The sequence below is a fragment of the Penaeus monodon genome, unplaced genomic scaffold (genome assembly GCF_015228065.2).
Source record: "Penaeus monodon isolate SGIC_2016 unplaced genomic scaffold, NSTDA_Pmon_1 PmonScaffold_1555, whole genome shotgun sequence".
In the NCBI taxonomy this organism is placed as follows: Eukaryota; Metazoa; Arthropoda; class Malacostraca; order Decapoda; family Penaeidae; genus Penaeus; species Penaeus monodon.
Genome location: NW_023644764.1, coordinates 23,387 through 36,350, shown reverse-complemented (window position 1 = coordinate 36,350; position 12,964 = coordinate 23,387). Strand labels below are relative to the sequence as shown.

The 12,964-nt window shown below is 42.2% G+C and overlaps 2 protein-coding genes across 2 annotated transcripts; one reads left to right on the top strand and one right to left on the bottom strand.

Moving 5' to 3' along the window:
- Nucleotides 1-4,620: 4,620 nt before the first annotated feature.
- Nucleotides 4,621-5,508, bottom strand: LOC119569474 (U1 small nuclear ribonucleoprotein C-like). Its single transcript, XM_037917623.1, has 2 exons — nt 5,145-5,508; nt 4,621-4,640 (listed from the first exon to the last, which is right to left on the bottom strand). Exons 1-2 carry the CDS (start codon nt 5,506-5,508, stop codon nt 4,621-4,623), a joined length of 384 nt encoding a protein of 127 aa, XP_037773551.1.
- A 5,272-nt stretch (nt 5,509-10,780) lies between these two features.
- Nucleotides 10,781-12,420, top strand: LOC119569473 (single-stranded DNA-binding protein 3-like). The gene is made up of 4 exons (XM_037917622.1): nt 10,781-10,814; nt 10,993-11,112; nt 11,286-11,534; nt 12,323-12,420. Exons 1-4 carry the CDS (start codon nt 10,781-10,783, stop codon nt 12,418-12,420), a joined length of 501 nt encoding a protein of 166 aa, XP_037773550.1.
- Nucleotides 12,421-12,964: the final 544 nt, after the last annotated feature.

Sequence of the window (12,964 nt, the reverse complement as noted above, 5' to 3'; positions counted from 1 at the left end):
AAGTCGAAAAAGCGGAAAAATCTAGGGAAATATAGCCTTTTGAGAGTAGACTCCACAATGACGTTTTTTCCATTAATTTGATGATTCTGGCAATTATTAGGGTAATAATGATAATAATTACCAGAATTCTATTAATAATGACAAGAATGATGATAAAATTGAGAATAACGAGAATTTGGATAACAATTGATCGATTATTAATATTATACTTTATCATTTTATTATCAGTATTATAATTATTATTATTATTATCTTATTTAATTCTTATTTTTATTATTATACTATTAGTATTAGTAATTAGTATTACTTTAATTATTAGATTATGCCAAAAAAATATTATGTTATAACTGTAATAAAAAACAATAATAATAATAATATTTATACTTATAATTAATACTAATGTATAATATTGTTACTAATATTTTTTTAAAAAATTTTGGTTATTATTGTCATTATTTTTATTTTTACTGGTAGGATAATTAGTAAAAATAATATTATTAACAGAATAATTACAGTAATAAATAACGATATTAATTGAAATAATGATATCAAGAATGATTAGAAAACGTTAGTATGTTATTATTATTGTTATTACTATCATTATTGTAGTTTGGTTTTAGTATATATGTAAATTAAATAATAATAATGATAATAATTGAATAAATGATGATAATAATTGCAATAATGATGATAATGATGATGATAATCATGATAATGATGATAACGATAATAATGATGATAATCATGATTATAATTATGATACCCTGCGGGTCCACTTCAAAACTCCCCGTCCCTCTAGTGGCCACCCTAAGGTGTTTCACTTGGACAGACTAAGGGAGGAGGAGTGTGCCCGCCACTTTTTCGACTTTTGGGATTTTTTATCTTTTACCTTTTTTTATTATATATGGACACAATTCCTGTTATAATCATAATTTAATCATGATATCACATTATTATCGATATCATCATCATTATCATCATATCATCATCAGATCATCATTATTGCAATTATTATCACATTATTGTAATTCTTTATATATGTATTATATAATTTTACATCTATACTAATAACAACTACAATAATAATACTGATAACAGTAATATTAATAAAACAATATTATAACAAAGTGTATTATTATAATTATACTTATTATTATATTATTGGGATTTTACAGTTTATAATATATTGTTTGGCAATAATATAATAATGAAAGTAATATAATACTAATATAAAAATAATAATAATAATAATCATAAAATTTAATAATAATTATAATATAAAATAATAATAATAATAATAATAATAATAATGATAATAATAATGATAATAGTACTAATATTGAATAATCATGAATGTTATCGAAATGCTATTTATTCGCACTGTTTTAATCATAATTATTCTATGATTAATCGAATTCTGGTAAGTATTATCATTATTACCATTAAGTGCCAGAATCATCAAATGAATGCAAAAAACGTCTTTTTTGAGTCTATCTAAAGGCTATATTTCGCTAGATTTTGCCGCATTTCGACTTTTGGGAATTTTTTCTTTTACCTTTTTATTATATATGGACACAATTCCTGTTATTATCATCATTATTATCATGATTATCATCATTATTACCGTTATCATCATCATTATCATCATTATCATCATCATTATCATCATTATTGCAATTATTATCATCATTATTGAAATTATTATCATTATTATTGCAATTATTGCAGTTATAATATATAATTTTACATCTATACTAATAACAACTATAATAATAATAGTAATAACAATAATAATAACAATAATAACGTTTTTATAATCATTATTTATATCATTATTTCAATTAATATCGTTATTACTGTAATTATTACTGTTATAATAATTATTTTTACAATTATACTACCATAAAATAATAATAATGATAATAATAACAATAATAATATTAATAACAATATTATAACAATTAGTATTATTATAATTATACTTATTATTATTATTATTGCTATTATTACAGTTATAATATATTTTTTGGCAATAATATTAATAATCATCAAATGTTATCCAAATTCTCTTTATTCTCACTTTTATCATCATTATAGTCATGATTAATAGAATTCAGGTAATTATTATCATTTTTACCCTAAAAATTCCCAGAATCAAAAAATGAATGGAAAAAACGTCTTTTGGGGGTCTACTCTAAAATGGCTAATGTCCTAGATTTGCCGCTTTTTAGTTTTTTGGGATTTTTTTTTTTTTTACCTTTTTTTTTTTATATATAGACACAATTTTCCGTATTATCATCATTATTATACGATTACATCTATTTCGTTATCTCATCTTATCTCATATCATCCATTATCCATTTTTGAAATTTGTTATCATCATTTTTGCAATTTTATCATTATTATTGCAATTTTTGTATTTTAAAATAATATTTTACATTATACTAAAAAAAACTAAAATAATAATAGAAAAACAATAATTATAACAATAATAACGTTTTTATAATAATTATTTTTTCTTTTTTTAAATTTAAATATCGTTTTTACTGTTATTACTTTTTAAAAATTCATTTTTACAATTAAACTACCAGTAAAAAAAATAATAATGAGAATAAAAACATAATAATATTAAAACAAAAAAAAAAAAAATTTAATTTTAAAATTTTAACTTTTATTTTATTATTGTTTTATTACTTATAATATTTTTTTTTTTTTGGAAAATAATATAAAATATTAAAAGTAAAATAATAAAATAATAATAATAATGATAATAATAATAAATTAATAAAAAATAATAAAAATTAAAAAATTAATAATAAAAATGATAAAAAATAATGAATATTAAAAAATTTTAAATACATAAAATGTTACCCAAATTCTCTTTATTCTCACTTTTATCGCTTTATTGTCAGTTTAATAAAATTCTGGAATTTTTATCATTAATAAACTAATAATCCCCAGAATATAAAATAAATAAAAAAAAAACGTCATTTTGGATTACCTCAAAAGGCTATTTTCGCTGGGTTTTTCGCTTTTTCGACTTTGGGGGATTTTTTTTTTTTTCCCTTTTTTTTTTTGGGCAAATTTTTATAATTAAAGTATGATAATAAAAAAAAAAAAAAAAAACAAAAAAAATATTAATATAATTAATAAGAATTTAATTTTTAATAATAATATAATAATTAGGGCGTTAAAAATAATTTAAAATTTTTATTAAAAAATAAAATTTAAAAAAATTTAAAAAAATCTTTTTATAACATTATTTTAATTACATTAAAAATTTAATTTGTTTTAGGGGATTAATTTTTTTAAAATTTAAAAAGTAAAAATAAAAATTTTGTAATTTAAATTTAAAAAAATTTAAAAAAAATAGTAATTTAACTTTTAAAATGAATTTTTCGTAAAATTTTTTTCTCTTAATTAAATTTGGAAATAAAAAAAAAAAAAAAAAAAAAAAATTTTTAATATATTTAATAATTAATTATACTAAAAAAACTTAGGGGGCGAGAAGTAAACCAATGTGCTGTTAGGGGCCCCGAGGAAAATTTTTTTAAAAGCGCTGCATAAACAGTTAGAGGTGGAACCTCCCCCACCGATGGGTGGGAAACCTTGGTGTTGTTTTATTTTGGAATTGAAAAAAGGGGGAAGGAAAGAAAGGAAGGGTTTTGATGGTAATTTTAATTTTAAAAAATACGGGGGCCGGGTTTGGTGGACTTTGGAAAAAACCAAATCTAAATTTTTTCCCTTTTTTATTTTCCCCTTAAGGGGAACCCATATAAAAAAGGTTGTTTAGATACAGAAATTTAAATTGTTTATTACCTCACCCAAAGGGGGAAATGGAAACAACAAAACCCCACCAAAAGCAACACGGCTTGATAAACTTTGAATTAAAAACCCCTTTTTTAGGGGATAAAAAATTATTTAGTTTTTTATTAAAAAATGAAATTAGGGGGGTCAAGGGAATTAGAGAAATGAAAGGAACCCCCAAATCAGGGGGGGATGCCTAAAAACCCACAAGTTCCAAAAATCAGGACACCCAAATTGGGAAACCCAAAGTAAAAGATTTAAAAAAAAATGCCAATATTTAGGAATAAATAACCCCCCAAAAGGAGATTAACTGGAAAAAAAACAAAAAACAAAAAAAAAAAAGAAAAAAAAACTAGTTGGAAAATCGCATCCTTTTTGGTAAAGTTTTTTAAAAATCTGAAAAAAACTTGGTCAAGGGCCCCCTGGGGAAAGGAAAAAAGAAGGGGGTGACCCCCCACAAGGGGAGGTTCGACCAATCCAAAAAAGGAAGGTGGGCCCTAAAAACAATTTAAAAAAACTTCTCCCGGGGGACTCCGGGGGGGGAAAAAAATTTGCTTGAAAACAAGGAATCACAAGTAATCCAAGCGGCCCGGGAAGGGGAACCCCACATTTAAAGGGGGGGAATAGAAGAAGGCCCCCCACAATGGGTTTTTAAAGGGGGCACGAAAAGCCAAAAAGGCCAGGGCCAAAAAAAAAAGAAAAAAGTTTGGGAAAAAACCCAAAACCCGGGGGGAAAAGGCCCCAAAAATTTCCAAACAGCCAACGAAAACCCAACGTAAAAGAAGGGCCCCGAACGTCCTTCAAAAACGGGAATTATCCCTCAGGCATGCCCCCTGGGGGAAAAAGGAAATATCAAAAAAAGGGGGAAAAAACTTTGGAGTAAAAAGAAACAAAAAAACCTTTGGGAGGGGGAAAAAAAATTAAAAAAATTTTTTATTTTCTTTTGGAAGGAAAAAAAATAGGAAAAAAAAATGGGTTTTTTACAAACTTTGGGGATAAATTTAAATTTTTTATTTTTTGGAGACCAACCCATCCAAGTAAGAGCTGGGGTTAAAAACTTTCTTGGGTTTTTTTAAAAAGCAAATTTTTCTAAAACCCCGCCTCAAACGGACCGGGACGTTTAAAGTCAAGGCAGAGGGGAAAGTTCCCCCCCTTTTTTTGCCGGGGGGAAAAAACTGGGCAGTGCCGGGCCTAAAACGGAAAAGACGAGTATCCAGGGAGATCCCCTAATCGGGGTGCGCAGCCGTCACTCAAACCCCCCCGGGCAGGGTGCCCAAAAAGGGGGACAAAAAAGAGAGTTCGGAAAGGAGGGGGCCCAAAAACAGGTGGCGCATTACCTTCCCATCCTCGGAGGTCATCCAAGGGCGGGTCCCCGGATTTGGGGCCGGCGTGGGTCACGGGAAAGGGGAAACCCCCGGGGCGAAACACCGGGCCCCACCGGGGGACCCCAAGGGGGGGGCCAGGGGGCGCGCCCGCCGCAGGGGACTGGGAAAACGGGTCACCAGCCCCCCCCCAGGGGGAATCGGAAAGCGGGGGCTCAGGGGAGCCCCCGCACCCCAGTGGGGAAAATGGGAAAGGGGGGGATAGGGGAGCCCCCGACCCCATCGGAAATCGGAAGGCGGGGATCAGGAGGATGCGCCCGCAGCAGTCGGAAATGGAAGGCGGGGCATCAGGGGATGCGCCCGCACGCAGTAGGAACATCAAAGCGGGGTCAAATGGCCCCACCCGTGGAAAAGGAGGGCCGGGAGGGCTCAGGAGGGCGGACCCTGGAACTCGGCGTCGTCCTTGGCCCCCAAAGGTAAAAGAATAAGGATCCCGGGGGGGGGGGGGGGCCCGGGGGGGGCCCTTAACCTCAACCTGCAACAAAGTGTATTGAAAACTTTTTTTTTCCCCGGGGGGAAAAGGGGGAAAAAAACCTTTTTTTGGAGGGAAAGGGGGCTTTAAAATTAATAGTGGGCCGAGGGAGATGAACATCCCCAATGTACAAGTACAGTTTTTCCAGGGCCCTGAAAAGGGATCATCAGAGCTTATCAAAAAGAGGACCTCCATGGAGGCGATGAAAAGTCATGGGTTCGGCCCTGAAACAGCTCTGGAAGGTCGTTGCCCTGGAAGTTCGAGCTCGACGTTTAAATAGATAAAACAATGCCCTTTAAGAAAAAACCCGTAAAACTAAAGAACATTTAAGATAAGAAATAAAAAACTAGAAAATGAAAAAAACAAAAAAAAGGGGAAAGCACCTGAAGCGGGGAACCCCAATTTCCCCTTTGGCACAGATATACACAAAAAAAAACCAAAAAAATAACATCGGGTTTAAAAGTATAAGGGCCCCCAAGGCTTGAGGCCAACCCCAAAATCTGGTGTTACATATACTAGAATGGGAAAGGTAGAGAAGAAGATGGAGGACGATAAAAAAAGGGGTGTATTTAAAGAATACTCCGTAAAAAAGAAGTTTCCTACAGGTTTGTACAAAAGACCCCCTTACGTTCCCGTATGGGGGGAAAGAGCGTAGACCGACCTCAGCCCCGGGACACTGTCGACGGGTGTAATCCCCCTAGGCTCCGGGACTGAGTCCTAAAAACGAAGTAATTGGCCCCAAACTTAAAATTTGATTATTTCTCTGCACGGGTCTTGCAGATGTCCAGGACAGACGACGAAAGTGTGCCCCGGGTCAGAAGGTGAGAAAACAAAGAACCCCGGCGGGGTTCAAGGGCGGGTGTAAGCTATCAGAGGATCACCCCACAGGACAGAAAGGGCTGCTGGGCCCTGGCCGTCCATCTGGAGGGATTGAAAAGTAGAATAGATTAGAAAGAAGAAGGAACGGGCGACTGAATATTTTGTTTGCGGGGAAAAGAGGGGTTTAGTAATGGTTAGGGGTTTTGCTATCGTAAAGGGATTTCCCCGGGGTTCCACGGCCAGGATAAGGCAAGGCTCGAAAAAAAAAACGGGCTGCAAGGTGTTGGGACCAAACCCAAACGGGGTTTTATGTTACGGGAAAAGACTGGTAATTGACAAGGGACAGATGCAATCCGGGGGGCTCGAAAAAGAAAGAAAATGGCGGGGGGAAGATAAGGAAGAGGGGTTTGCCCATTATGCCAGTCAGCCCCGGGGTTTCCCAGGGTCATCGTTACCCCCCGATGACGGGGCCGAGGACCAAATCCAAAAAGGTCATCGCACGGGATCTTAAAAAGGCCCCATGGGGCTGGGCGGAGGGAAATCCCGCCCAAACGGGGGAAATCGTGGGGGGGGACAAATTTCCGCACTTCCCCAAAAAATGCCTTTAAATTATTGGGGTGCAGAGTGACTTCCTGCCATTTGAAGCGGTCTCCTCCACAAAGCCACGGGCCCGATTTTTTTAAAAAAACCGGATGGCCCTAACCATCGGGGACCCGGGGGTTGGGTTAGAGGGGTGCGAAACGCTACGATGACGAAGACCAGACCCCCCTCTTTTAACTCCCGGGCGAGCCGCCGCCTTGATCGTGTCGGGGTCCAAACCTCACGACCCTTCGGGGTCACTAGGGGCCACCCGAGCTGCACGGAGTTCGATTTAGTGGGGGGAAGACCCTTCGGAATAGACACGTGGTTTGATCCCACAAGGGGAAATGACTGTCCGACCTGTGGGAAAGGGTACAATGGGACGCATTACGCCCCGGGTTGGAGGAATTGATGGCAAACTCAATAGGGAATAGATCGCCCAACCATGGGGGATCACCCCATTTGGAGCGTGTCGGGGCGCCTTTGACCCCCCGGTTCACCCTCCCACATACGTTGGCCTGCGGATATAGACTGTGGTGAAGAGCGACTTCACCTAAAGGTGATGACAGATGTCGGAAAGAAGGGGTTTGGGGAAATTTAAAGGGCGTTACCCGATAACAAGGTCCGGGGTGGACATACCGATAACAAATTTCTGCAAGGAAAAACATCTGCTACATTTTTGAGGCCTTAGATCCCAAATGGGGAAAACCAACAAACCGGGTAAGGGGGTAAATCAGCAAAGGACGTACTTGTTGCCACGGCCAAAGGGGGGTAATTTGAGGATATCAGCGGAGCCCCGTGAAGGGCTTACGACTTTGGATGGATAAAGGGGGCTTTCGGGCGATTCCCCCTTCCCCCGTGGATGCCGGCAGACGCAAAAACTTCGGGATGCGGCCAACATCCGGGAAAAGAAAAAAGACCCTACCCGCTGATCGTCCGTGGACCCCCTGATCCCCGGCGGACGGAAGGGCATGAACCGCATCCAAAGCGGCGCCCCAGCGATTTTGGGATTACGAGCCGAAGCAAGCCCGTTCATGGTGGATTTAACATGATATAAGACTCGGTCCAAAGTTCAAAATTGATCGAGTGGAAGAGGGATACCCCTCGGGGGGAAGGCGGCCCTCCTCAAGATACCTATGAGTGCTGCCACAGGGGATCGTCCCGCTGATACGCCCACCCAAAAGGGCTGCAGTAAGGGACTACGAGGTCAGCAATGGGGGCATCTGACGTGAGCAAGTCGGGACGTGGTGGACTCGACCCGGCTTATAGGAAAGCTCAAAGTCATAGAATGTCAGTCTTTTTGCCACGCGCATCCCTTAAACCCCCATGCGTGGCTTGCGGGAAAAAGATACCAACGGGCGGATCTGTAAAGATACGAAACCGTTTCCATACAGGTAAGGATGGTAAGTCTAACGCTTTCGACCACAGCAAGAGCTTCCAGGTCGATGGTGGGACCCGGTCTCGGGGTCCCTTTGCTTCCGAGGAAAAAAAAATGCAACCCCATGGGGTTCCATCCTTATCCCGCTGGGATAAGACAAGCACGATCGCCGTGCCCCGGGGACGGTGTAAGCCAAAGGGTTTCTCAAAATTTTGGGTGGTTAAGCAAGGTTTCGGTGGCAAGCACTTTTTCTTAATCGTTCAAACGCCCCTGTTTAGGTTTGTCCCCTAAAAATCTGGTTCTTTTTTCAGGGGTCGAGTCAGAGGGGATGCGACCCCTTTATAATTGGGGAGTGCTGCGAAAAAAAACCCGTTGCCCCCAAGAATGGCGAACGGCCCTTGGGTTTTGGTGTTTTATCTTGTATCAGTTACTTTTTGGGGTCAGGAAAACACCCCGGCCCGGGTAATCGGTGGCCAAGAAACGAAAAATGTGGTTGGAAGCGACACTTGGCTAGGTTAAGCGAACCCCCCCCCAGCGAGTAACTGCAACACGGCATCGAGGTGGGATAGGTGTGCCAACCCTGCGCTGAATCACAAGTCGTCGAGAATGCCAGTGGTTGGGGGCCCAACACCCGGGTTTAGAACGGGGCGAAGCCCCCTGAAAATTTGACGGAGCCGTGTCAACCCAAAAGGGATACCGAAAAATGAAAGGACGGGAGCCGCGGAAAAAGCTGTTTTTCTCGGTCCCTTATCCACCTCAACGGGCCGTAGCACTTTGCTCGAGGACGCAAAAACCCGGATTACCGCCCGCTGACAATGCAGCGTCCATCCTGGGTATGGGATATGGTTAAACCCTTTTCGGTTCAAAACACGGTAGTCGACGCAGAAGCGGGGTTCCCCTTTTTTTTCACAAGCAAACGGGAGAGGCCATGGAGAACAAGAAAGTCAATCACCCCCCGCAAGATTTTTCGCATTCCGAGGGTGTATGCCGCCACTCTCCCGGGGGGCGCCCCGTTTTACACGGGTAGGTTGGTCTCCTGGTTTGATTTTAGCTTCAGTGTGGACCACACCCCGGGGGCGCCCCTTTGTTAAACGATCCCGGGAACGTCAAGTACCTGGATGAGCTGTTCACGTAACTGAGGGCAGGTAGAAAAAAATCACCCGGGGGAAAGACAGCCCCCCCTGGATGAGGGGATTCTCGTTCTCGAAAAAAAACGGGGGAAGGGGGCCTCAAATCGTCCTGTTTTAACCAAAGTCTTAAGTCGTGGTGAAAAACGAACCGGTCCTCAAAGCCGCCCGGTATCCGGGTTTGTCACCATCAATGGAGTCGGGGAAGCCATGCCAAAAATCCCCGACTATCCCCCCAAAGGAGAGCCCCATCTTGGGGTTGACGCCGGAATCCTGGTCCACCGATTCCCCGTCGTATGCAAGCAATTGGTGAAACCTCCTCCCCCGATCGCCGCATAGCCAAGGAGAATCCTTGCTCGATTCAACCGGAGTCCCGAAGTTGACGACCCCCAAACGTCAAATCCGGTAGGGAGAGGGCCACCAAAGAAAAGAAGGGACAGGATTTTGGGTGTGTCGCTTCAACAAAGCCAAACCCGCCCCCGCCGTTCACAGAAAATCGCACGAATCGCCCCCCCGAGGAGGGAAAAGGGCTTTCCGCGCACATTAATTGCCCTTTCGGGCCCCTTTTCCCCCCCAAAGCAACGCTAGGGCGTTGGTTTGTGTACCAAATACCGAGGGACCCAGCACCAGAGAAGGGAAACACGGGTCGGGCCCCCCTTGAAGGTCAAAACTAGCCCTGGAACAGGGGAGAGATTCAATTTAAAAAAAAACCTTCGTGCAGGGCACGCCTATCAGTACCTCGGCTGGAAATTTGGGGTTGTCGTCGCCCAGACCACTGAGTGCCGGACTTACAGGCCGGGAAAATTTTAAAATTTAGGGTTGCCTTTCCTTGGGGTCCAACGGGGCCCCAGAGCCCCCTGAGGCCACGGAGGAGGCGAGAGCGAGGTGTTGGGAAAACCCCCGAAAAGGATCCTTCACCACCCCTTTCCCAATTCCCCAGTCAATGGGGAAAACTAGGACTTTGTCCCCGCAACCCACATTCAACACGGCCGTTTTGCCTGAATTGTGCCTGGGGAGTCCGGTTCCCTGGAACGTCGTCCCTCGGCGCCCACCCACGTCTTGGCGGTGGTTTTTGGGTTGGGTTGTGTTTTGGGGGGGGTGTATGCAGTCCTGCGCGAAAAAAAACACCCTCCCGGCCACATTTCCCTCGGCGGCCCCACCCGGGGGCATGAGACCCCCCGCACCGCACGACACTCGGAAGCGCATGCGTGTCACTATGGTGGGGGGCACCCGCGTCGGGTTCTCTAGTGGTACGGGAAATCAAACCCGGGGATCAACCCGGGGGGAACCTGCCGGGATCGCCCTCGCGAGGAGTAGAGGGGGCGAGGGTTTAGGGCCCGCCTCGTCGAGAAACTGACCAAGGGGTTTTTCTACCCGCCGGATGTGCCCATGGTACCAGATTTTTGGGTGCTTCGACCACCCGAAAAGCGGCTGATCCTTACCGCAGGAGCTTTTCCCCGATCCAGGGGGGAGTCCTGGGAAAAGTTTCCCCTCAGAGGTTTAGTGGCCCCAAATTCACCAGGATAATGCGCTACCCTGGTAAACCAGGTTCGACCCCGAGTGAAGTCCTGGGGGGAACGTCGTTAGGTAGACCCCCAAATGCGTAATACTCCCCGAGAGCACGTCCCCCCAGAGTTTTCGAAGGGGTTTCCCTTTAAAATCGCCCCGGTCCTATCCGCGAAGATGGGGAGTTAAGGGCAAAGTCCCCCGTCCCCCCACAGCTAGCACGGGCGGCCCCGGATCGGCCCACCCTCCCCTAAGGATGGCCGCTCAACGTGTGCAACCCGGGTTTTCCCAATCCGATTCCTCCGAAGGGCTGGCGGTGGGACCTCCCCGGGAAGGGGGGATCGGGTGCGTAGGGTTATACCCTGGTCCCGCGGACGTGGGTTTTAGGGTGCCGGGGAGGGAGGTGGGCAGTCGTGACCGAGACCCCCGTTCCCCCCGATGCAGAGGCCGCAGTGGTGGTCGAGGTGAGAGGGGGGTTCAGAGCCCTGGGCTCCCGTAATCGCAAAAAAATTGAGGTACGCCCCTTTAGGACACGAACCAAAAAATTAAACCCCTTTGAATTTATCCGCTAGCTTTCGTACATCGAGAGGGAGAGGGGGTCCGGGGTTCAAAATTTGCCCCAAAGTCAATACTGAGGTTACTGTCAGGAAATTCGGGACCCCGAGGAGGGTGTTTGCAGAGGAACCCCAGGGGGTAGTGGGTTTCCAGGGCGCTATTTCGTTACGAGGCATTTCTCGTACCCGCACTTACTCTACAACCTTTTACTGGGCTTGCGTGGACTTGCACAAAGGCTTTAACCCGACACTTATAATGAAAAATGTTCTATCCCCCCGCTGCCACCAAAAAAACAGTTTGGGGGCGTAGACCCAGTTAGCTCAATGGTTGGGTTTAGTCGGGCTCAACCGGTATCGATTTATTTGGGAAAAGATTCGTCTGCATGAACGAGTAAGATTCCGGGGTCGGCAGCGCACCACCGATTTGTGGTCGGGAACCGTGTGGTTTTTAGGGGGTGTGAATGTGTATGAAAGAAGGGTGGAAGGAAAGTACAGGATGTAGTGCTGAAGTTGGAGTGTAAGTGGTAATTGTGAAAAGGGAGAAACGTAGGCCGACGTCTGCTGGACGTGTTTTAAGAAAAAAACAAGATCGAAAATTTTCCTTTTCCCTTCAGTTTGAGCATCCCCCGCTGGAAGTGGGAACCCGGATAGCAAAGTTATGGTCTGTTAGAGTATCAGTAATATACTCCCTTTATTAGCCTTCTTACAGCCTTTTGGGGTGAGGATGAGTAACCAGCAATGTGCTGTTAAGGAGACCCGAGTCCCAAAAAGTTTCAAGCATTTGGCCGGGGCATAACCACGTTTAGAAGGTGGTAAATATCACCTGTATTCCCGACTGGGACTGATGAAAACTCTAGGTGGTATGAGTTATTTTTTGAGCAAAAAGCACCCTTAGGGAGGTCACAGGAATTCAGTCAGAAAGTTTATAGATGGTACATACCAATTTATCACCCAAAACGGGGGTGGACTTGAAAACCCACCGTATATCAAAAAAATTAGTGATTTTCACTCCTAAGTTGGGTCCCCAAATCCATAAGTATTTTTAAAAAGAGTGTTTGCATAAACACAGCCCAACCCTATTTTTGAAAAGTTAATCCCAACCCAAAAAGGAGTTAAGTGAAAAAAAAAACAAAAAAAAAAAAACAAAAGCAAACAAATAGTGCTGATAAACTCTGATAAAAACACTTTTGTAAAAGATAAAAAAATATTTAGAAAATCATGTAATAGAATAATTAGAGTCGAAGGCCAAAAAAGAAGAAAAAAAGGGCCCAAAAAAGACACAAGACACGGATGGTGACACCCACAGGTCGGCAGGTACAAAACAACAAAACGAAACAAAG